At 40.5% G+C, this 25,531-nt stretch overlaps 1 protein-coding gene across 4 annotated transcripts in view; it reads left to right on the forward strand.

Annotated features, from left to right (window-relative positions):
- The first annotated feature begins 3,501 nt into the window (after nucleotides 1–3,501).
- Nucleotides 3,502–25,531, forward strand: part of itga7 (integrin, alpha 7) — a 33,526-nt gene continuing 11,496 nt past the window's right edge. Inside the window, exons 1-18 of one of the 4 annotated variants that reach the window (XM_088309593.1) lie at nucleotides 3,502–3,876; nucleotides 15,914–16,041; nucleotides 16,691–16,770; nucleotides 16,846–17,101; nucleotides 17,586–17,717; nucleotides 18,198–18,305; nucleotides 21,613–21,820; nucleotides 22,111–22,307; nucleotides 22,899–22,987; nucleotides 23,067–23,194; nucleotides 23,262–23,357; nucleotides 23,431–23,492; nucleotides 23,629–23,798; nucleotides 24,042–24,191; nucleotides 24,266–24,381; nucleotides 24,537–24,723; nucleotides 24,803–24,877; nucleotides 25,381–25,460. In XM_088309593.1, coding sequence (XP_088165719.1) covers nucleotides 3,683–3,876; nucleotides 15,914–16,041; nucleotides 16,691–16,770; nucleotides 16,846–17,101; nucleotides 17,586–17,717; nucleotides 18,198–18,305; nucleotides 21,613–21,820; nucleotides 22,111–22,307; nucleotides 22,899–22,987; nucleotides 23,067–23,194; nucleotides 23,262–23,357; nucleotides 23,431–23,492; nucleotides 23,629–23,798; nucleotides 24,042–24,191; nucleotides 24,266–24,381; nucleotides 24,537–24,723; nucleotides 24,803–24,877; nucleotides 25,381–25,460 — 2,456 coding nt within the window. In that variant the 5' untranslated portion in view covers nucleotides 3,502–3,682. The remainder of the gene's footprint in view (nucleotides 3,877–15,913; nucleotides 16,042–16,690; nucleotides 16,771–16,845; nucleotides 17,102–17,585; nucleotides 17,718–18,197; nucleotides 18,306–21,612; nucleotides 21,821–22,110; nucleotides 22,308–22,898; nucleotides 22,988–23,066; nucleotides 23,195–23,261; nucleotides 23,358–23,430; nucleotides 23,493–23,628; nucleotides 23,799–24,041; nucleotides 24,192–24,265; nucleotides 24,382–24,536; nucleotides 24,724–24,802; nucleotides 24,878–25,380; nucleotides 25,461–25,531) is intronic. The other 3 variants (XM_088309589.1, XM_088309590.1, XM_088309592.1) reach the window with 3 other exon arrangements.

Raw genomic sequence — 25,531 nt, forward strand, 5'->3', positions numbered from 1 at the left:
CACATTTCCTGTTGTTTCTCAAGGTATAAATCATCAAGTCAACAGCAAAGGAGCATTCGGATTTATTTGGACTCGATCCACTTTTCTTGTCGGTCACAATTTGACAAGGTGACATCTTATGATGAATGCGCTGCTATTCCCCCCACCTTTGATATTCCAAAATGCGCATCCAGTGTGGGAAAACAGCTGCACTGAGCTCAGCCTCCTTTAGGGAAGTGTAGTTAAATAGTCAGCCTGGATGTGCTTGGATTTAATCCCGTAATGAGCGGCAACACACCCTTTTACAGTACCCCCACACACCACCGCATCTTTTTGTGTCAATGAATCAATACAGTAATAGTGCTGACTATGGACGGGACTGCGGTGGGCGGGGCTAAAACGGGAAAAATGACCATGCCCATATGTGCCGACTACTTAAGGCCTAAAATAAGCACTCTCCTTGAGGTGGTGCTCTGACTGTTAATGAGGCTTCGCGTCAGGATGCCGCTGTCATGCGCCATGTGGCATCGGTCTTTCCTTGCGTCCATGCATCCAACATTGCTGTGTTCTGTCCCGAGGTCTTTTTCAATGGCCTTTTTTTATAAAATAAATATGGCGCATCCGCATTAAAGTCGTATGGGTCACAATTCATCCGTATTTTAAAGCGGAAGACACAATACACAACCGATAGCACTTCGTTGAAATAAAGAAGCTAATGGTGCTGTAATCAATCCATTCATGATCTGAACCGCTTCTTCACAGGAGGGCCGCGGGGGGCGCCGGAGCCTATCTCAGCTATCTTCAGGCCGTAGACGGGGGACACCCTGGACTGGGTGCCAGCCAATCGCATGGCACACATAGACAAACAACCATCCGCGCTCACACCTACGTGCAATTTAAAGTGTCCAATCAACTTGCCATGCATGTTTTTGGAATGTGGGAGGAAACCGGAATACAGGGAGGAAACCCACACAGGCACGGGGAGAACATGCAAACTCCACACAGGAAGGCCGCAGCCGGCTCATCTGCACTGTGAGGCCATCGTGCTGCCCGGTGTTATAATTATTTAATTAAATATTTATTGATTCGATCTTATGTGCTTTTACATATTCTGTACATTAATTATATTATTTAAAAACTCAAACATTGCATGAATGTTAGGAAATTTCCACTTTTAAATATTAAATATATACAATTAAGTGATTTTTTTTATTTATTAAAAAGAACCTATACCATTTTCAAAACATATTCTTTTTAGCGAAATATCTGTTACTTGGAAAAGAAATAAATGACTTATCAACAATGTTTATTTGTAGAAGGGCTTCCTGTGTTTGTCGTTGCCAGTACAGAAGTATAGCAAATGAGGGTAAAAAGTATCATAAGCATAGAACAGTCTCTTCTTGGCTGTCAATACGATTTGACCAGAGCAACAAAAACTCCACATCACAAATAACAGACGATTGGAATGTGAAGAGACTCACCTTGATGTCTAAATCCGTTACATAAATGGTGAGTCCACACTTTTGGGGGGGGTTATTGTTTTAACATACAATGCTTAACTTCTTTTTACATTTGTGTTGCAGTTGGATGCACAAAGTCAACAATCCTCCCTCTTCTCGCTCAGCGAAGGTGAGTAGTACACAACGAAGTTTTCAAGTAAACTTTTTAACTTACTATAACCCAGTTGCGAGCATAAGAATGTTCTCGTGTTAAAACACCGTCTGGACAGTTGAAAACGTGTTTCATGCTGGCCGCAGAGCGCCTCGCAAGAATGGCTTGGCTTGTGTGTGGGAACAAACTCCCAAGTGGATGCTTTGCTTCCCTGTCCAAGTAGTCATACATGCAACGTTCCTACACGCTTGCAAACACAATTTAATTCATACAAATGTATTTTTTGTGGAGCCAGTTGACAAGAAAAAAAAAAATCATTAAAATTAACTACATTGTGACTACAAGGCAAAAATAGAAATAGAATTATTGCACAAAACGACAACAGTAGTTTTTTAAATTCATTCTATCACTCCACTTTCATCCCTATAAACAGCTAAAGTTTGAAGGTAACTTGCGACAAGCAAGCTAAACCTCATGTAATACGTCACACACGTGATGGTTTATTGCATGCAACAGTTGAGGGGACAGCTGCACACTAGCAGTCATCAGGTGGTCCGACTGCAGCTGACATCGCACGACTGGGATGTAAAGTCGTTGCAAAAGTCAACAATATGTGGACGGACCTTTCCCACCATTCTGTCCTCTCACAGGAAATACAAAAGTTCAATTTTTTTATGGCTCATTGTGGACTTTCTAATGTAGTCCAGATTGTCTCCATGGTGTGTGTGCATGAGCTACTTCCTGTTCACCGCGTGTTTTATACTGTACAGTATAAACACCGATATTTGGGGCGATGGGTGCGGCATTCAAGTGAACTGTTAAGGGATTTCACTGATTTGTTATTTCAATTAATTATCAAAATTAAAACAAAATGATCTAACAGAATAGAATGTAATGTAACAAATTTAGAATGCAAATATTCATCATATGTAATAAAATCCACTGGTATAGGCTCCACCCAAAAATAAAATTGACCCCAAAAAAGTAAATACATGAAACAGCTTTTAAGTTTCTTACTTATTTTAATTTTATCTGTAATTATTATTTGCTCACGTAAAAGATTTTGTTACCTTGATATTCTAAAATACCATAATGTAATGTTTTTTTTAAAGTCAATTACATCACAATATTATGTTAATTAAAATCAATAAATGTGAAAAATAAATGATCACGATCACTTCTATAGTGTGTTTTAACTCAACTACTTAAACTAATAGATGGCAGTTTGGCAGCACAATGCCAAGTGAATTTAAACAAAGGCAGTTTAATTTCTTGGCATTATATTTAATTATGTGGTTACTTTTTTTTTTTACAGTACAATATTATAATGTGCTAGTTTTCCTGTAAGAATTGTAACTTATTTCAGTGGGCGTGGTTATGGATCGAATTACTCTTACATCTCAAGGCGCCACTGTACACCGCAATAATCAGCCGTTATCAAGTATGGAACTATAATTAAAAATATCGGGAACAAACACAAAACACACTGCCAAAATCATTAAAACTTTGCATTTAAAAACAAACAAATAAAAAATATTAATAAAATGTCTTGGAGTACACTAACAATTCTCTACAGTCCAATCAATTCAATGCATGTCATCTAAAAAGGGAAGTATTTTGGACCGTGTGAACCAGGCAGATAAAAGGTGTATTTTTATATATTTATTTTTTTCTTCACCCACTCTTGTCTCTATTCAATAGCCTCCAAGTACCTTGACAACCTTGCCTGGTATTTTGGCAGCAGTCCTTTGAGTGTTGCTGTCAGCTGAGAGTGTGTGTGTGTGTGGGGGGGGGGGGGGGGGGCGTGTGTGTGTGTGTGTAAGGATGGAGGGGGGAGGAGTGAGTGGGGCTATTCAAGGCACTTGTCCTCCCTCGTCTCCCTCGGGTGCACAGAGGAGCAGGAGAGGGGAGGAGGCGCGTACTGCACACTTGCACTCTGGTAGCCGACGGGAGCACATTGAGCCCAGCCTGCTCCCCCCTTTCACACTGACTGCACCAAAAAGCCACAACAAGAGGATTTCCCGCCGCAGGAGCAGGATTTCCTCCTCGGAATAACTGGGAGATCTTTTCGTTCGGCTCCTGAAGCTTCAGCATGGCAGAAGCGGCCCTAGGTGGACACCTTGGGACCAGGATGGGTCTCCTGTGGGCTCTGCTGACTCTCCTCTACCACGTGGGGGCTTTCAACCTGGATACTACTCACACGCTGCACAAGCTGGGAGACCGCGGGACCTTTTTTGGTTTCTCTCTCGCTCTGCACCAGCAGCTCACCCCAGAACCTCAGAGCTGGTGAGTTTATAACTTCTGCGTGCACCTGTTCTAATCCTGTATGGAAGCATTCTGCCTCTTCCCTTTGACAAGTTATCATAGAAAGAACACAGGAAGTGCTTTACACTCTTAAAATATATAATCACAAATATTATACATTTAATATATAACAGCACAATGATGTCTCGATGTTTGAGTCACATGAGTTTCTTGACATATTAGCCGTGTTTTGGCTTATTTTTTCGCTTTGACTTGCAAAAAATGAAGATCACCTTTTGGTGGCAGTGAACTCAACTCAGCTCAGATCACAAGAGTGAACAAACTTCAAAAAGGGATTTAATACTACTCCTTGTTAAGCCTACAGTAAAACTAAACATAAAATGAAGATAAATACATGTTGTGTACTGCACTGGGTGTTAAGGCTTGACCAATATGGATTTTTTTTTGGGCTGATGCTAATTGTGATATTTGGCAGAATAAAACCCTTATAAATGATTAATGGTCTGATTAATTAAAAAAAAAAAGATAACAAATAAAATAATGTATTTTTGGTGCCAACAATAAAGATATGGATCACAAGAAGAACATTCGACTGTTTTTCAATGCTTTGTCTTTATTTGCTCAACTTTAGAACAGAGAAAGAAATCGTCAAAAATTAAAAACTATATTTTGAAGATTTTTTTGTGGGGGTGTAATGTTTGAATGTTATTATCTTTGTCTTATGGTGTAGTGTTTTAAGTATATAAAAAATGTATGTATTAAAAATATTTTTGAAATAAAGCGCTAATATTGGCAGATTAAATTGGCTGGCCGATTAATCGGTCAGGCCCGACTGGGAATAGTAGACTATTTATCGTAAATTAAGTCATGGATAAATGTTTTACAAAAAAAAAAAAATCCAACGATATATATTGTATATGACTAAATATGATCTTGCCTCAACTTACTCACAAATGTGCTTAGAAAAACATAAAGCTGTTTTTCTGACGTACGCATTGCAACAGGTGGACACGCAGCTTGCGTCACTAAACATCTCTGGCATAGATGCAATATTTATAGTAGATGAATAATTTTCCGAGCGAGTGAAATTTGGGTAGTTTACGATGGATCATTCTGCTTATGGGGAGATCTGCACATCATGTTCCATACTTTGTCACTGCGACACACAGTGTGCGATAAAAATGTTGCCACTGAATCTGTGCTGCTGCATTGTTGTGCCAAATGATTGTCAGGGCACCGGTAATTGAAATGGCCGCAGGAGTTTATTGTGTGCTGTACATTCAGCTCGAACCAAACGGGAAGTCAAGGGCGAATGAGGGTATATGTGATGAATCAGCAGAAGATGGAAATTGTTTCATTAAACACGTCATCAAGGTTTATTGATTATCATCAGTGTTACCGCATGCGAGAGTTGACGTATAAGTTGTCTAAAATCAGGTCTTCACTTATACTCCTGCTGTTTTTAAAGCCTAATGCTACATTCATTTTTTTTTTACTTGTACAGCACTTAAGAATAGCAGCCAAACACAAAGTGGAGTGGAACATAAGATTCTAAAAACCTATTAAGCACCGTATTGATTCGGTATGCAGATCCTCACTGCGCCCATTAATGTGCTCTCCCTTCTTTTTGCTTCAAGATGAACTGTCATGCAAATATAAAAAGAGGTTGACAATCAGTTCTTCTCTTGTTGAAGCCCCCCTCACCGCCAACACACAAAGAAAAAAAAAAAAAATAATCCACCGATTCTCACGGGAATCAAGGCATTTGCTGACGTTTTTTAAGCACATTACTCATGACGACCGTTCAACTTCAAAGTTCTCTAGAGACTTTTGAGGTCCCACACTTATCTATTTGAACTCTGTTGCTAATAAAAACAGACTCGCGCATGAATTGATTAAATAAGAAAATGAATTGTCTTTGAGTGTGTCTTTTGCTATCGAAGTAAACATGTCAAATGAACAAAACCACATAACTTATGAACGGCTACTAGCTCAATGCTAACGCAAGACTAAGCAATGTAGCACTGACAATATAATCACACTCAACAACATATATACTTCATCCTCTGTAAAAAAACGAAAAATTACTACAGCTTGCTGGACTGAAAAGGGATCAGATTCTTTGCATATTCATTTTCTATTAAGTATTATATTGTCCCCTGGTGGCCAATTATCTGGCACCAGAGGGAGCCCCCCAATGTCGATGCACATTAATGTCTGAAACCATGATGCATAAACTTTTCACTTATCTACACTCTTTTAAATGGTGTTATTACTGAATATTTGTAATAACGTGCTAAATTGTAGAGTGCAATTTTTCATATTAAAAATCGCTTAACAAAAAATGTTTTTCACGAGTGCCGGAGCAGATTAATGGATTTTTCATTCATTTCAATGAGGAGAGATCATTTTAAATCATGGCAATGGCCCGGAAATGAATTCAACTTGTGTCAAGGCACCACTCTTACCAAAAATAATGACGATATTGTCTATATATAACATGTTTACTTACTCTGTGTGAAATCTGGGTCTGTGTAGTTGAAAATAAAACTTTTGTCAACAGTTTAATTGGCCCTTCAAACAAGTGGAAGAGCATTTAATCATACTCACTTTCACTACTGAATATGTCGCTGGCTTAGATAGATGAACAATGTTATATTATTTGTAATAAATACAACTTTCAGACCAATGAGGAATGGGATAATTTCCGTCTCATTTTTGAGTGGATCCATTCGGTCCACCTCATTGTTTGGAAAATATTTCTCCGTATTTGTTTATAATGCAGTACCGTAGTTTTTTTTTTTTGTTGTTTTTTTTTGTTAAACTCCACTTTCACTTATCATAAACCACAATCTAGCAGCAAATTGTATTTTTTTTTTGGTCCAGACGCTGTGTATGAACTAAATAAAGGCATCTTCCCTAATACAATATTCCTCCATTTTTAACTGTCAACTGCCCGCTTTAGCAGCACCGCAGTCATGATGTCGCCTGCTCAAACCAACACTGTGACATCAGCTGCAAAGCGACTGTGAAATAACTAATACTGTATATATACGGCGCAGCAGCATGGCTCTATCTTATTTTAAAAAGAGACTCGAGCCAAAAGTGTCATATTGCTGCCATGCTGGAAGACCTGAAGAGATTCAAGAAAGCGATGGCATGGATGGTGTGTATACGTGGCTGCTCGTAACATCACTCCATCGCTATGTATGGACGTCTCGGTGATATTTTTAGCAAAATATTGTTGGATGGAAACGCCTGACTACATGTTTATGCTCAACGGCCTCAATATTAGGCACACGAGCGGAATATTATTATTATAAGAAATATTTAAAAAATCTAATTAAAAAAAAGGTTAGCAATAAGGTTTCTGTCTGACTAAAAAAATGCACCAAAACCTGATTTTTATTAATTAATTTACAATTGTATTTATTACTTTTTTCTTTCTTTAACACGGTGTAAGTGTAGTCCAATTACCATTTACCCTGTGAGGCCCTTTTAGGGCAATATCTAAAAACAGAAATAGCTTTAAGTACGGTAAACATATCTACAGTACATGTCGCATTACGGGTGCAATTCCCTGAAATCAAGATATCAGTATCACAACCTCAGCAGTATCTTATCAGACTTCATCCTGAAAGCATACTTTGTTATTCACCAAACAAATCTAGGGAAACTGACTCTCCTGCATGAATAATACATTTCCATTAAGCAGTTCAGATGACACGTTCTAAAAAGTGCTATGAAGAGACATCTTGCCCCAAAGTGTTGTAATCAGATGCTACCGTGACTCATCTGTTCTTTGAATGTGCCCGAGCTTTGTGTCTGACTCTTGCCTGAGGTCCCATGATTGTGATATGATAACTACTTTGAAGTTATGAACGCCTCATTAGGCTCACGCGATCCAATACAACCCTAAACATTCCTGTGTGTCCTATTCTGACATGGAAGAGGGTGCTGTTGCATTCCACACCTATAGATGCCAGTAATGAGCATTGCAAAGACACATTGCAAATTATTATTTTTTTTTTCACCAAAGCTCCCAGGACCCATTTGGCCCTGATGCAAGCAGACAGTAACACTAACTAACTACAATCCTCACTTTACCATTTCCTGAAATAGTGGCAATCCCTTGAATAGAGGCTGTTCCCCAAAGGAATGAAAACGTCATGAAAACACAGCACTCTTAGCGTTTTCCTTACAAAACTGCAAAGCCCAAGCTTCTCAAATGCTGATAGCCTCACATTTGTCCGAATGATACCTGAAATGAAACAGAAAAATGGAATTGTACAGTGACTTTTGGGACAACCTGTGTATACTCCCCAGAAATAGATGAATCCCGTCATTGGTCAAGTCTAAATAAGGTGATCTTCGTTTCCGTGCCGACGCTAGTATCATTTTTTTGGAGGCACAAAGGCGGTTTGTAAAAATCAAAGCAGCTTTGTGAAAGACGGCCATCAGCAAAAGGCATCTTGAAGCCCACGCTGATAGCCAGCTTCTTGCGGTTGCGGTGCAGTAAACTACTGTACTGTCTTTGTGCCGTGCTGCACACTATCTCCTCAGTGTGAGCACAAGTGCTGGCTTCTATTACTTGGCCTTGGCGGAGGTCTGTTGGCATCTCGAAGCAGCTTGACAATCTGCTCCTGCCGCTACTGTCAGACAGACGACGGGGGCATTTGAGTGGGAGTTATGTGGGCATCTGCTATTTATACTGAGATGACAAGTGGTTCCACTAATAGTTGAGCACATGGCGTAGACAGGAAACTCCCTGTGTTCAAGCCCCCAGTTTGTCTATCAGAACCGCAAATTCGATATTGTACTTTGTCTGACTTTCAACACAACCTATAGCAAAATTCTCATAAAACAGCATTTTAGTACTGGCAACACTTGAATAATGCTTGTACTATAATGTATATTGTTTGGCAATTGGGTTGGTTGGGAACACGTGTGTGTGTGTGTGTGTGTGTTTGTGTATATATAAAAAAAAACTGAGGATACTAAAATATGAAACTGAAGATACATTAGAATATATTTTGAAATAAAAAATGATCAAATTTAAAACATTTATAAAGAAAATAAATTTGAAGATACATATTTTTACAATAAAAATATCAAATAATAAAATCAATTAAAATAACAAAATTGCATATAAAATATTAAAATACATGCATTATATATTACTAAATTTTAAATAAAGAAATAAGGATCTTTTAAATTAATATCAAGACAAAAATAAAAACTAAATTTCACATTTGAAAAAAAAATAAAATAAAGTAATACATATTTTAAAAAACTAATAAGGTTGATAAATATTTAAACATAAAATACGGATTTATAATTACAAATAGAGAAATTACACAAAAAAACCCTCATTCAAAATAAAAAAATAATAACATTTGACATCTACTAATTCATCCGTCCATTTTCTTGCTCTTATCCATGGTAGGGTTGCGGGATTAGCATCTTTAGCGGATAAACCCAAACTTCCCTTTCCCAGCCACTTTATCTTGCTCTTCCTAGGGAATCCCGAGGCATGTTTTGCGCCGTCCCTGTGGGCTCCTCCCCCTTGAGATGTGTCCGGAACACCTCACCAGGGAGACGTCCACGAGGCATCCTAACCAGTTGTCTGAGCAACCTCATCCTCGCTCAACTCTGAGCCCCATGACCGAGCTTCTCACCCTCTCTGTAGCAGTACTGCTTTGGTTTTATACAATCAAGCACTTACAGTCTGTATGCAGCACTCATGTTTTACTGGTGTTATCCATCCATATAGCCAAAGCAGCATGATATACAACATGTAGCCTTCCCCATAGATGTGTTTGGCTCGCTGCCACTGCATCCGTTTATATGCTGGACCCAATCCAATGGAAGCATTACATCTTCCGTCCTCTGTGTTTCGTTGAACGTGTCGCACGGGCGATGCGGTGTATTTCTGCAGCTCACAAATCAGCAATGCTGTTTTGACTGTGTGGCTTCCTATTGTGTGTAATCGTCATCCTCTTTCAGTCATCTTTTGTATTCAAGGACGCAATTTTCACCTCTTGAAATCTCAGCGCAACATACTGGTATGTCGTGATCGATCACATGGGTGACAGTGGGTTGTAAATTGTTGGCATGTTGGAGAAAAGTGACAGTTACATGGAAATATAAAACACTGGTGACGGTAGAACCAGTTTGAAAACTGTTTTCTTACCTGTATGCTTTAAACATTTTGAATGTCTTTACGGCGGATCCAATACATTAAACATAAGTCACATTTTTGCTGAACTGAGGTTTTACAAAAGTAAATGAATTGTACTGACAGACTCGTATAATAATCATTGTTATTAAATGTCATCACCACTGTATATGTTTCTAAAGTACAATGCCGCTTTTTATTGGGTTGCTTTGAGACTCTGGAATAAGATAATACTCTAACTAGGGGTGAGCAAACTTTTTGATTGGCGGTCCACAATGGGTTCTAAAATTTGACAGAGGGGCTGGACCAAGCGCAGATGGATGGAGTGTTTTGGTAACCTCACCTCATCGGAGAAAAAAAAATACATTTAATTTGAAATGAAAATGAACAAAAGAATGACAACAAAATATGTCTTTGTCACACCACAGTATTTGGAAAATAAAACATTAACAAGGTTTATTCATTTATTTTTTTTTCAAGTTCGGCGGGCCGGATTAAAACGTTTAACGGGCCGCATGTGGCCCCCGGGCCTTATTTTGCCTACACTTGCTCTAAATGAACTTCCAAATAAACCTGGTAAGGCAATTATCCATTTATATGGCGTCACCGTCATAACCGCCCTCTGTAGGAAACCATAACTACAATGTTGCCTGCGACAAGAATGAGTTTGACGCCCCTTTAAATGTGTGCCACCATGTCCCTGCGCCATTCCGTCACACACAAAATGGACTTGTTGATTTGCATCACAAAAGCACAATAAAAGAACTCCCGCCCCCCACCCCTTTGCCTTCCTCCATCATAGGTTAAAAACAGCTTCCCCCGCTTTCTCCCCCATGCCCAAACGCAATTCATGATCTTTCTACAGTAACTCTTGTCATTAAATCTCCTGCAACGCATTCACGTGAAAGCCAGGCCCGAAAGCTTTCAGGAATATTAGTCGAGTGAGAGCGGTACAATGCGCAGCGTCAGCAAGAAAGACACAACTTCAGTCGCACTGAGAGCAGGAAAACATGGCGTGCTTTCCACATTGAGATCGTCAGTGACACCATGGTTTGTTTAGAGTATTTCATTATTCAAGTGTCATCAAGGTTGTTTGCGGAGAAAGCAAGAGGGTGACCCTGGTTGTCACATTCTCCAAAGGCGGGGGAGGGTCTAACACAAATAGGAGATGAATAAGCCATGACCGGCCTCACCTTTTGATTAAATGTGTGTGCGTGTGTGTGTGTGCGTGGGTCTACACGCGTGCAATTGAATCAATCACATGATAGCATCTCTATACAGTAGCAGTCGTGTATAAAGCAGGATATTAAACCATTTTATTTGACAGGTTTGTCTTGCAGTCCAAGTTATAAATATTCCTTTTGTATATTTCATATTAGTGTTGATAAATCCATAACTAAAAAAAAAAGCATGTTTTTATGCCATGCAGATAAACGCAAAAAAGTGACATTGAAACAATATTAACTGTGTTAGCTGCTTGAAAAAGTTTCTGTTGCATTTCCATTCCATGCTACCATTCATAGTTGGGGTGTGCCTCCAACTTGGAGAATAAATATCTGGGTTTTCCACACCAATTTATTCTGGTGCCGTAAATTAGTATAAATCTTTAGAATTGTAGCAGCACTGTGAGGCTAATAGTTAGCATGTGTGCCTGTCAGTTCTGTGGATCGCAGATTGTATACCAGCACCAGCCTTCTGTATGGATTGTGCTCGTTCTGCCCCGTTTCTCCAGGATACTCTAGCATCCACCCCCAATGCAAAAAATGTGCAGGTCCATTGAAGACTGAATCGTCCATCGACGTGAATGTGAGTGTGAATGTTTTCTTTTCCATAGAAATGGATGAAAAATACATCGATGGGTAGTTGTTATCCACCCTAAGCCCACGAGCTGCCTAAAAGTATACTTTACACTCCCAGTAGGTAACTAACGGCTCAATGAATTGATAAGGTGAAGCATGACAGAACAGATGTGAATATGTTCCTCAGGGCCAACCATTACCTCATCAATGCCCTGGAAATGGTCATTCACGATCAATAGAGGGCCAGCTGGTGCGGTGAGAGGCTCGAGTATAGGTGTGCCAAAAACTGCCGTGGAGAAGGAGGACTTGGTTCGAGTCGACTGTATAATTACGTGTGCCGAAGAGGTCTAATCTAACAAAGGTGATATTTAGAAAAAAAAGCAATGTCATAACATTGCTGAAACTTCGGCATACTTAAACAAACGTCCAGTCCGATTTCTCGGATTTCACAGCCCGTTGGCTGTGATGTGATATATCAACCTTTAGATTGTAATTTATGATGCTGAAAATGAGATGGCATCTGCCATAGCAACTGACGGTGTAGTAGTTCACTTGCCAGACTTTGGTTGCAGGCAGTGTGTGTTCAGTTGCCACTCACTGAGTGTGAATGGTTGTCTGTTTTCATATCTTGTGATTTATAGACCACCGGGTCAGGGTATTTGACTTTTACCCCGCCAGCTAGGATAGGAACCATCTCTCCCATGACACTGAGGGTGCAGTAAATGCATGAATGGAATTTACCATTTCGAGACCTGATTGTCTTCAAATCTCAACAACTGCATCATGAAACTCAAACTTTTTGAGGGAATTTCCAGTTTGCCAAATGTTTTTTTGAAAGCTCACTCTGAAACCAATCATTGCATTGAATCACCTCCCCTGGCAGTAAACCACCGCGTCCCAAAGGGGTTTTCGCAAGGACTGCCAGCTGTCTCTGTCCCTCTCTTTTCCCACTTTATTATGCATTAGCCATGCCCTCTGTCTGTGGCTCATGGTGGCTCGCATCATGATTCACAGCATCTCATACTCAGCTGTTGCTTTCCTTAGCGAGATTTCCCTGAAAACGACCGTTTTATAGACAGGCGTCCGTCCGGGTACTGAGTCCAGTTGTTGTAGTTAAACTTTTGCTGGCTAAAGATTCAGATACAGAGTGATGCCTGCACGCCTGCACGTTTGCCTTTGCAAGTGTGTGTTTGTGCATCCAGATGAGAGGTCACAGTCTTGCCTGCGGACAATAAGAGGAGGCCAAATGAGCCCCTCGCCCCCCTGCTGATTCTGCAGAGCCGCCTTCCAAAGCCTGCTGTCCACCCAACACATGTTAAGTGTGAGAGAAGAGATTAGGTGGTTCATCAAGCTGAAATCCTGGTGGAAATGTTGAGGGTGCAACTAATGTTTCACAACATCGAATACCTATCAAAAGTCCAATCAACGAACAATAAAAGGTCTGTTTCTTTTCAAGTCGAAATAAGGTACCGATCCATCCATTTCCTACCAGGCTACCACTAATTGCCAGCTGGCATTTGGCAAGAGAAGTGGAGTGCACTGTAGTCTGGTTGCCACACCATACAGAGCACGGATAAATAAACAAGTATTCACACTCAGATTCACACTAATGGGCAGAGGTGCTAAACTCAGGCACCACTTTGCCTCCCGAATAATTATCGGGGTTAAATGTTTCTAGGCCAGTACGCATGTTTCTAAGTTATGTTCAAAGAAGAAAACCCTTCGCCATTAAGTAGTTAATTGCTTTTAGTGCCAGTTATTCATCAGTGATTGACAGCTTATCAGTGGCAAATGTTTGGTGATAGTCTGGTTTTCATCGGTTTAACGCCAATTTATATTGGGTGACAAGTCACATTATCAGTGCGCAGTGTTTGTCTTGCAGTCTGGTAAATGATAACTAATCATTATTAGCAGCTGTTCGTTTGATACCTGTGGTACGATTCTATTGCATAACAACAACAACCAGCGCTGACTGTGTATTAGAGTCTAAAACTTTAGTCAAAAATGTTCTGTTTTATATTAAATGTTGTGCTTTTCAATTACTTTTGTTACGCAGCCTCTAAGACCCATTTGTCAATAAAATCGTTTTAAGTACACCTCTTAATAACATTGTATCATTGTTAACATAAAAATAATATATATATGGATCTAATAAATTACTTTTTACTCTCTGACAATGAGAGCGCCACTGCCACCTACTGAAGTGGATGTGCAATGAATATTCAAGTATGGCAAAAAAAAAAAAAGTATTTAAATAAATGTTTATATGTAAATGTTCTTTGGGGTCACACATGGATCACCTAGCGTTGCACCGCGCCCCCCCCCCCACCCACGGGGGCCCGTCCCACTATTTGAAAAGGGATGATTTAATAGGCTATGTAGATTTTTTTTTTAAATTGCCAAATAATGGGAATGAAGAAAATGGTCTCATCTTGTACATAATGTTGTTGTTATTTTAAACTTAAAAAAAAAAGACCGAAAAAACTGAGCAAGATGAATGTTACTAATGGGTGGTTGGCATTGAGCTTTTTCCATGTAAAAAAAAAAAAAAGAAATTTAATTTTGGCTATTTTTAAGAAAACAAAAAAAAAAGAACCCTCACAACATTATTATTATATAGTAGGCAAAATTCAGGCAAAATCAGTGAGCATTCAACTCATCTATACAGTTCTATAAGAAGGGGTACCGAATGCAGGAGAGGGCATGGTATGTTATCTAATCCCTTGGCGGATTAAAGATGATATGGACAGCTTTCTGCTGTGTAATTTGAACAGCTCATGTGGGTTTGTCCAAACAAAACCTTAGATCAGACTCAAATGTCTGATATGATCTTAGGGTATTGTGATGGCAATGTACGCTACAGTGAGGCAAGCCTACATGTCGTTGATGTTTCGCTACCAACACACGAACACACACCACATATTTAAACCCTACAAAGCTTAGTCGTGCATGTCATGTGAGTTCACTGAAAGATGAGCTGGCAATTGAAAATGACGACAGTTTGTGACTCATAGCTGAACAATGAAGAATAAAGGCCTCTAAAAGGCCGACATTGAATTAGGAGTCGGGAATCGTGACTCATATCAATATTAGACAGAGATGAATAAATGCCCTTTTTGGGCAGATGCCGTCGAGTAAAAAAAAAAAAAAAAAGTAGCTCAGCAGTTGCAATGATCTTAATTAATTGTCAATTATCGTTCACGCGTGGACATTGCAGAGGTAACTGCTGACTCCATTGAAATGCAATTGCTAACCAAAACAGCAGCATCTACCGAAAAATAAAAGGCTAACAAGCTAATGCTAATAGTAACAAGGTGCTGGTGAAATTCAATAGAAATTTAGTTTGTGTAGTGCCAAATTACAATTAATTGGTAATTAGCAGTTACCTTTTCCGTTTAGTCATTTAACAATTCTCTGACCGAAGAGAATGTTTTCGCCACGCATGCTTTTGACCGAGCTGGAAACAAAAGCTGATCCTTGAGGCTAACTATTTTTACCTTTCCTATTTTAACTTTCCCTCGTTACTTTCCCTACTTCCTCTTCCCCCTTTTCCCCTCTGTGTCTTGACAACTCGCTTCCATGCATCCGCCATGGCTGACAGCGTTGGCTGGAATGCGGCCCAACATTCAGTTTTTAAAATAGCCGGCTAGCCTACGAATCTGCGCTCCTAATAAGGCAGAGGGCAGCGACTCTGGCCCCTCTAAAATCTCAGCACCCACCTCAGTGAGAATAAAGGCTTTTACTTGCCTAGACTCCACGCAGAGCTGGGCCGCAGTCAAGATAATGCAAAGCCATGTTTTCTGTCTAACACACAGCTACTTGTGGTGGTTACAGTAATAGTTTCTGAATATTGTCCAGTGACTGACGTGATTCTGTCCGATATTCAAGTATTTAAATGCAGAAAAATCAACCAGTGACCAAAATATCAGCGTTGAATAATGCAAACCGCCTTAAATCATAAACTAGTGGTGATGCGTCTAATACCTGATCAACATTTGTAGATTGGATTGATCCTGGTCGTGTGGATCCATTCATCCTGGGATCATCCATCATCGTAACCCTTCAGTTTGTGTTACTTCAGGATTCTGGTGGGGGCGCCACAGGCTGCAGGCCAGGGTTTGTTGCGCGGCAGTCGACCGGGAGCGCTCTTCAAGTGTCCTATCACGCCTGAGGAATATGACTGTGAGAGGGTGGACATTGATGGTGAAGGTAAGTTTTTATTCCTATTTAAGGGCACATCCACTTTCATTGAGTCACATTAGGTGCAGTGAAACGGTATACAAGTCACCAACAAGCATTAAAACATTCCTGGTTTCTTGTCCTTGTCCCTGTTTTTTTTTTTACAAGTGAAAAATATGTTTTTTTCTTGTTTTTTTTTGGCATTGTCCATTTTGTGTTTTTTTTTGCAAATTAAAAATAGTATGTTGTTATTTTTTTATTTTTTTATTTATTTATTAGTATTACTTGACAAAAGATGGCACACGTTTCTGAATACAAATGTCAGAATGATGCACGATCTTTGCCAGACCTCCAAAAAATGTTCTCAATTTTTTTCCAGGGGCTCTTTTTGTCAAAGCACTACCAATGATTTCATCACAGCGCATTTGAAATATCTTATGGTTTGTGGGATACGGCCAGCACTATCAATGACAGAGCCCATATAGACAACGACCATTCACGCTTACATTCACACCTTTAGACTCTTCAGAATCTTTCATGAAGCTAAAGAGTCTATTTTTGAAATGTGAACCAAAAAATTGAACACAGGCTGATCTGGTTTGAGGCGCACGTGTCACCGAGCCGTTCGGACCAGATCCGAGATATTTTTTTCATCCCGTCTTCCGTTCTTCTCCAACAGTGAGTCTAAACAAAGAGAGCAAAGACAACCAGTGGCTGGGAGTTACTGTCAAGAGCCAGGGCATTGGAGGAAAGGTGGTGGTAAGTCAGGCTCTCTTGATTAAAAAGCATCTTCTGATTCCACATTAGCAACAACAGCACACTATCCACCCTCAGACCTGTGCGCACCTGTACGAGCTCCGGCAGCGTGTGCATCAACCCTCGGAGACGCGCGATCCCATCGGCCGCTGCTATGTCCTGAGTGAAGACCTGACGGAGCGGGACGACCTAGACGGAGGAGAGTGGAAATTCTGCGAGGGTCGGCCGCAGGGTCACGAGCAGTTTGGCTTCTGCCAGCAGGGTCTTTCCGTCAGTTTCACCCCAGACAACAATTTCATATTGTTTGGCGCCCCTGGGACTTACAACTGGAAAGGTATGGTGGCCTGTCGGGATTAAGATGACGCGCTGAAAGAGATGAACGAGAGTGGCACTTAGTAGGACGGAAAGCTCAGGCATCAGATAGTTGTCGATAGATACATAAGAAAGAACAAACAGGAAATGATCTAGATTGTTAGTTTGTCCGAAACACAAGAAGTGAATGTACTGTATGTTGCATTTTGTGATTATCTGAGGTTGTCTGATATTCTAAACCAAGGGTGTCCAACCACAGTCCACGAGGCCCCCCCATTCATTTTTCATCAGCAAGCTCAGAGACTCCTGATAATGAACCTGATCATTTGAATCAGGTGTACTAGAGGAGGGAGACATCTAAAACTTGTTGAATAAAGGCCCTCAAGGACAAGGGTTGGACACCCCTAATTTTAAAGTGTAGTCACCAAAATGGTTTCCACCAGTGTGATGGAAGCATACAAATATTACTTACAGCTGTGTTGTGGCCCCACACGTTTCCATTCCAGGTGAAATGCGCGTGCAGCTGCTAAACCAGACGCTGCTTGACCTTGGTTTCTATGATGACGGACCCTACGAGGTGGCGGATCAGAAACAGCTTAATGCCCGGCTCATCCCGGTGCCCTACCACAGTTACCTGGGTAGGAGTCGCCCTCCCTGCTCACAGCTGAGGAGGAAGCGAGGGTCTGGTGGAGGATTGCGACCAGGGCTCAGAATGTACCCCCCCACAACACTCTCTCATATCGCCCCTGGCCTCAATTGGAGCAGAAACCCCAGGATGATTTTCAACGCATTCCTAGCTTGTTGGAGTTTGGAGTTATTTCTGGACTGGGAATTATATTGGGCTTCCAAATGGTCCGATGACGGCCATGAGTCTTGAGGGTACACTCTGAACCCGGAGGGCTGTCACTCCACCAGAGAGCCGGGAGGTTTCTTCCAGGGAAAACGGCTGCCGCCCACCCACCAAAACACGGCACCAATCAATCACAGCTTGTCTCACCTGCACCCTCCTCTCCCCCCCTTTCTTTGTCACTCTCTCCATCACCCACCTTACCTCCCTCACATTTCACCACCCTGCACTGGTCCCTCTACCTCCTTTCCTTTCCTGTCTTGGGCCATAGGGCTCTTGTTCATGGCTAGCCCAGTTGAAGACGCACTGCTGTATAAAACTCTGGAGCCCTCCAGGAAGCCCACAGCCTTTGAGGATGTAGCCCATAATAGCTACTTAGGTTTGTAGGTGTGATGTGTTGTTCTTTGGGCCGGATTGGCCTTTTCTGACTTAGAAGTAGCCCTAAAATCAATTTTCTTCTTCTTGGTGTTAGTCCTCTCTGCTAATGGCACATGTCCGGATTTTGATCTGTGTTGGACTTTGTCCCTTTTACTGTTTAAGAGACAACCACCTGAAAAATTTAAACCAGGGGTGGGCAAACGTTTTGATTGGCGGGCCACAATGGGTCCTAAAATTTGACAGAGGGGCCGGACCAGGAGCAGATGAATGGAGTGTTTTGGTAATCTCACATCATCGGAGAAAATAAATACATTTAATTTTAAATGGAAGTGATCAAAAGCATTACAAGAATATGTCTTTGAAAAACCACAGTATTTAGAAAATAAATCATTAACAAGGTTTATTCATTTAATTTTTTTCAAGTTCAGCGGGCCGGATTAAAACGTTTAACGGGCCGCATGTGGCCCCCGGGCCCTAGTTTGCCCACGCCTGATTTAAACCATCCATCTATTCATTTGCATTCCACTTATCCTGTCAGATTCAATCCATCCTGCTACTGTTTAGCAAAAGAATCCCTGTATTGACTCAAGCGATTGAACCACTTCAGCAGGGGCGGGCAACGCCAGTTCTCCAGGTCCACAATCTCGCATGTTTTAGATGTTTCCACCCTCCAATACACCTGATTCAAATCAAAACATCTAAACGCACCCGCCCCCTCCACAACAACATCAGTAGGTGGTTGTCTCTTGGAGCAACAGTGAGTTTGTCTCTTGTGTCTGTAGGTCTTTGTCATCTCAAGTCTGCATGTAGTGTCCAAAAAAAAGGAGGCTTTTCCAGGGTATCTTGGTGTTGGTTTTCTCGACCACATTCTCCCAGTTCTCCAAAAGAGTGTTTTTTTTTTTGTTTTTTTTTAGCGTGTTCACTAACAAGGGTTGATGCATCGGATGTGTTGAGGTTTTTTTTTTTTTTTCTGTGTCCCGTTTAAGCTTAATGACCCATTGTTGACTTAACAGGACCTTTTCATCGTTAACGTTGGATTGCAGTGTTCTTACGTCTCACTGACTGCGTGGATCTCCCGTAAATCTCCTAATTCACATACCTTCCAGGCCTGTTCACCCTTTCGCCCCTCTCCTTATTTAGCCGTTTCCTAGACAACACTAATTCCCATGTGACATTTTAGCCTTCATTTTTTTTTTAATAACTCACATGACCCCATTGATCCTAATGGGATGAAATGACACAAGTGCATGCCTGATGAAAACAAATATATTCTTGTCAAAAAGTCAGTCGTGAAAAATCCTAAAGTCAATTAATTTCAAAGGATTTTATTTTTATAATTTGATGATGATTTAATTTCATTTCCCCTATTTATTTCATTTATTTATAACAGAAGAAACAAAAATATGAGTACAAATGTTTTCCGTTCTCAAATTGAATGGAGCAGAAAAAACTGTCCTGTTTCAACCCAGAATCAAATTCCATAACAAAAAAACTAAAAAAGTAATTTAATGACAATTCCATTTACTATAACTACAAAAATAAAATATTCAGTTCCCAAGATTCAGTTAATGTCGTTCAAAGACTCAAAAATGACACTGGTATAACAACCAAACAAAAATTTACATTTCTTTTTCTGTAACAGACTGGCTTTATTTATTCTTTTTTAAAATTTCTTTAATGTGATGTTTAACTCGATTCTTTGATTTCTTTGTTCAGAATAATCCATAAGCTGATTCCTTTTTCAGAAGCACAACGTTCCATCAGTTTAGTTCTGAATTTTGTTTTTAGAAAGTTCTCTCTGTTCCTCTTTGTTTATACTTGCTTTCTCTCTGGTTTTTTTTTTTTTTTTTGGAGATAACACCCTCATTTTTGGAATAAAAACTGGCATGTTTGTGAAAATTGCATTTGTAAATATAACCTATATACCTATATACCATATGTATAATTAAATACTATGTGGTCATAAAATATAATTTACAAAAATATTATAGAAAATGCTCTGTTTTTATTTTATTTTAATATTATTACTTAATATTTATTACTTACTCAAGTGGATCTAGTTCGTATGCATTTGCATTTGACATTTTTTTTTATTATTATAATATTATTGATAAAATAATGCCTCTCTTTCTAAGTAGTCAAATCTTAAACATGAAATAAAATGATTAAAAAAATACTTAAAATAATACAAATATAACAAACCCATTGCATTGAATTATATAAGTAACATAATGTTAATAATTAATGCGTAAAAACCTATACAAATTAGCTCATGGATCAAATGTTAGAAAGAACACTGAGGAAGTGAATATTTAATTAGTTAAGGGAAAGACTTAACACGCCAGAATTTCTAATCCTTGTCCGTTCCCCACTTTAGTTACTACAGTGACCTTGTACCCGACCTGCGTTAAAAGCCACCATGTGTGGCAAAAGTAGCTCCTCTGACGCCCGTTATGTTTTACACTGCAGACATTCCTCACCTGTTGTCCTGGAGCTGCTTGCTGTTTGTCTCGGCCTTGTGTCGTCCTTTCATGTTTTTTTTTTAACCACATTGAAGTGTTAGACAGTCACAGACCATCCCCCTTTTGTCACTCACTCCCTTTGCATGTTGTCACAAATGCATGTGCTTGCTTCTGTTTAGATAGTTTGTTATGATGTGTTTTTTGTTGTTTTGACCCAAACACACCACACCTGCCACAATCACACTTCTACATTGTATACAGAACCCCCCAACCCCACACGCACACACATTACACATACGCACACCTATAGGAAAGAAACCAGCAGATGCTTGAGGTCAGCCTTCCCCAAAAGTATACAAAACATTTATAGCCACAAATGTATTTTGTGGGGTAGCCCCAAATGAAAATATGTAATTATATATATATATATATATATATATATATATATATATACCCTCCTATAGCAAGTCAAATCATCGCCCATTTACAACCCAAACAGCAATCTAAATGTGTAATTATTATACCCGATTATATCACACACACCCCAGAGAGTGCTCACCACAGTTTAGGGCTATAAATGTGATTTATGTCTAGTCACAATGTTTACATGCCTTGACTAAAAGTAAGCGATGCAGACCTCAGGAGACATGAGCTAAAGCTCAATAGATCACCCCACATACCGGCAGACCGACAAGCACTAGCTGGCCTCATCAGGAGTTGGACATAAAATCAATAGTCACTTTAGGCATACATTTCATTAGTAAGAAGATGAGCATAGAGCAGCCCCCACACGGTCAATACTACTAAATCCAGAGTCTAACGACCCGCTTCCGCCTCCTCGGCCAGGCTTCTCGGTGGACTCGGCCATGGGGATCACGAGCCTCGGGGAGTTGACCTTTGTGGCGGGTGCTCCGCGGGCTAATCACACGGGGGCCGTGGTGCTGCTACGCAAAGACAACGTTTACCGGCTGGTGCCCGAGCACATTTTCTGGGGAGAGGAGCTCGCATCTTCCTTCGGCTACTCGGTGGCGACCACCGATCTTAACAATGATGGGTGAGGAAAGAGGAGACGTGGGTCTCTTTCGTCTTTCAATTTTCACTAAGCGTTACAGTTCGGTTCAGGACGGACAGGTTGGGATCAGGAAATCCTTGATGCTGAACAAATGCAGTCGTGATTGTCCGAGAAAGAAGTCCAGTGCAATAGCATGGCAAAGTATGACTTCAATGTTTTCCAAAAAAAGCTTGGAAAGGAAATCCGGAGTAAGAGCGTGAACCAAACGGAACCAAAACCTTATGATAGATACTGCTCTATAATGCGTATTAATTAATAGTTTCTTTCCTTAGCTGGACCGACCTGATTGTGGGAGCGCCCAATTTCTTTGACCGTAAGGCAGAGATTGGCGGTGCTGTCTACGTGTACCTGAACCCCTTCGGTCACTGGGACGATCAGGCCCGGCCCATCCGTCTCAACGGGACGTACGACTCTATGTTTGGCATGATCGTCAGCAACATAGGTGATCTAGACCAGGACGGATATGGAGGTAGGAGTCAGACGTCTATGCAGAAATGCATGACTTTTTTTTTTTTTTTTTTTTTTTAATATAATGGCAAAAGACTAGCATTACGTTACTGCAAACAAACACATCTCCTTTGAAAACTGACCCTAGAGTTGTATGCGTGCAATAATTTCCGCCTTTCTTTATTTTTGTCACGCTGCCTCACATCCGAGAGTCATCTAGTGTAGTGGTTCTCAATCTAGGGTCACCGGACCCTCTGGGGTACGTGATCTGTAGATTTGGGGTTTGAAAACATTCAACCAATTACCTACCTAACCTACCTACCTAGTAAATCCGAAATCTAAGATCCCTAAAGTCGTGTAAAACGTGTAATATTACAAGAATAAAGTCTTCCCCCTATAATAAAATATACCATTTATTAAAAAATAAATATATAAATAAAACTAATAGCAAAACTAATAAAAACTCAACTAAAACAAAGCATTTAAAAAAAAAAAAAATAATAAAAGTAGCAACTTTACTTACGTACTAATTAAAACTGAATTTAAAACGCCAAAGCCAGGACAATATTAAACTCGAATAAAAAAATCAACAACTATTATAACCCTGGTACAGACATTGCCGTTGGTGCGCCGTTTGATGGGGATGGCAAGGTGTTCATCTATCGAGGCTCGGATGCTGGAATTGAAACCAAACCCGCTCAGGTGAGTTTTTTTTTTTTTTTAAGAATGAAATAAAAAAGTATTCGATGTAAGTTGCTTTATTTATTGTTTGACTATTTAGGTGCTGGATGGCCGAGACTTTGACGTGAGACGTTTTGGATACTCCATCTCAGGTGGCTTGGATGTGGATGAGAACCACTATCCAGACCTCGCAGTGGGCTCTCTCAGTAATTCCCTGGTGCTCTTCAGGTATAAAAAGCGGATTGGGCGATTCTTCTTTTAGCATTCCTTTGATCTTTCCATTTTGTCCGCAAAGGTCTCGCCCAGTCATCCACGTGATTCGGGAAATATCCATTGATCCGCAGTACATCGACCTGGCCCAGTATAACTGCAAGGGCCGAGATGGCGTTTGGTAAGAGCAGATCTGAGCAATATGGTAACATTAGCTGCTTGCGTGATCCTCATCTGTTTGCTCTCCATTTTAGCATCGAAGTCAAGGCCTGCTTCGTCTACGCGGCCCACCCGGTGCACTACTCACCACATATAAGTGAGACTTGGATATGGCGTCTGGCTAATTAGCACACGGCTTTTAAAAAAAATGAAGTGTCCTGCTCCCCGTGCATGCTTCCTGACATTTCCGCATTTCAATCTCTCTCCCTCGCTGCGCACCATCCACCTTGAAGCCCTGGTGGTGCGCTTTGAAGCCGACTCAGAGCGCAGGAAGCTGGGCCTGCCCCACCGTGTCAACTTCCTGGGCCGCAGTTCCCTGGAGCCCGAGTACATACAGACGGAGGAGGTGGAGCTTCATCGCCAGAAACACCCGGCGTGCACCACCGCGACCTTCCAGCTTCATGTCAGTAAGACTTTTTTGAGGACTGGCGTGCCGGTTAGGACGGCATAGCATTAAGCATTATGCAAATATGTATAGGAGCAAAGTGATGACATCAGAGTTATCGAATTGGACACGGATTATCTGTTTGAGACAAAACAGGATGTCATTGCTTTCCTCTTCACGAGATACTAATGAGGTTCATGGCCCAGTAAAATGAAAATTCAAGAAAGGAATCTATTTCAATGAGGTACTCTCTCCATGCAGGAGAACATCCGGGACAAACTGCGACCAATCTCATTGTCCATCACCCACACTATCAAACCCGTGCCCCCGCGAAGACACTCTGCAGTCAAGCGGCTGGAGAAACTCGCCCCTGTGCTCAACGTGTCACCTTCCAACACGCTGCACTCGGAGGTCAGTCATGGTTACTGCTACTACTCTGCGCAATAACATTCACTTTCAAAGTCGCACTTCTTCTTTTGTTGAAGGTGAACTTCCTGCGAGAGGGATGCGGCCCAGACAAAATCTGTCAGAGCAACCTAAAGCTGAGCTACCGCTTTGGAACGCGGCCTCTCACCTCTGACCTGTTCACCCCGCTGCCAAGGTTAGTGTGTGGATACAAAACATGCATGTGAGTGGCTTGTATGGATGCTGTTGGCTGGTGCCTAGCAACTGGTCGCCCAAGTATGAATGGACCTCTGCCACCATCTTGCTTCGGTCCAAACTGCCGTTAATCTTCACCCTGATTGTGCATCTCAGGGACGAGGATGACGTGCAGGTGTTCTCCTTGTCCGACCAGCGCGTGGTGGTGTTGGAGATCACCGTCACTAACACGCCCTCCGACCCGCTACGTCCCGAGGAGGACGGCGACGACGCCCACGCCGCTCAGCTGCTCATTTCTCTTCCGAAAACGCTCTCCTACGCTGGCTCCAGGGTGCCCGCTCAGGTGTGTGGCCATCATCACGAGTTGCAATCTGTTGAGATAGTTTGGCGAACCTTTGCTCATATTGATGACTCACTTATAGATGAGGTGTCAAGCCAACCAAAATGGCTCAGACGTAGAATGTGATCTGGGGAATCCTGTGAAAAGAAATACCAAGGTGAGCCCCCATTTGGATTGAATACATTTATTATTATTGTTATTATTATTATTATTATTACTATTATTATTATTATTATTATTATTATTATTATTATTATTATTATTATTATTATTATTATTATTATTATTACTATCATTATTATTATTATTGCTATTATTATTATTATTATTATTGTTGTTGTTGTTGTTGTTATTATTATATACATGTAATTTTAACTTACTCACTATATACTATGAATGATAAGGATTTGAGTGGGTATATATTATTAAGTAATATATATTATTAAAAAATATTTGAGTAATAAATAATAAATAAAACTATTACATATTTTAGAATAATGTGATACACTTCCCAGTCAGCTATAGAGAACAATATTATTCAAATCAAACTTGTACTTTTCCAAAATATAAATAAAATATTTTCAAATATTTTAAGAGAATAAAATCTGTATTAATAATGCACAATATAATAAGAATACATCCATTGAAATCTCTTTTTAGTTGAAATTCTCCATCAACTTGAGCACGGCCAACATCACCATTGAAACCACTGAGTTGACTGCCGACCTCCAACTGACTACGCAAGTACCTTTTTGTAGTATTAATACATTTTCCGTTTTACATATTATACAGGAGCTGATGATTTTATTTT

This window comes from Idiotropiscis lumnitzeri, chromosome 11 (genome assembly GCF_059441095.1).
Source record: "Idiotropiscis lumnitzeri isolate Australia: NSW breed Sydney's pygmy pipehorse chromosome 11, RoL_Ilum_1.0, whole genome shotgun sequence".
NCBI lineage: Eukaryota > Metazoa > Chordata > Actinopteri > Syngnathiformes > Syngnathidae > Idiotropiscis > Idiotropiscis lumnitzeri.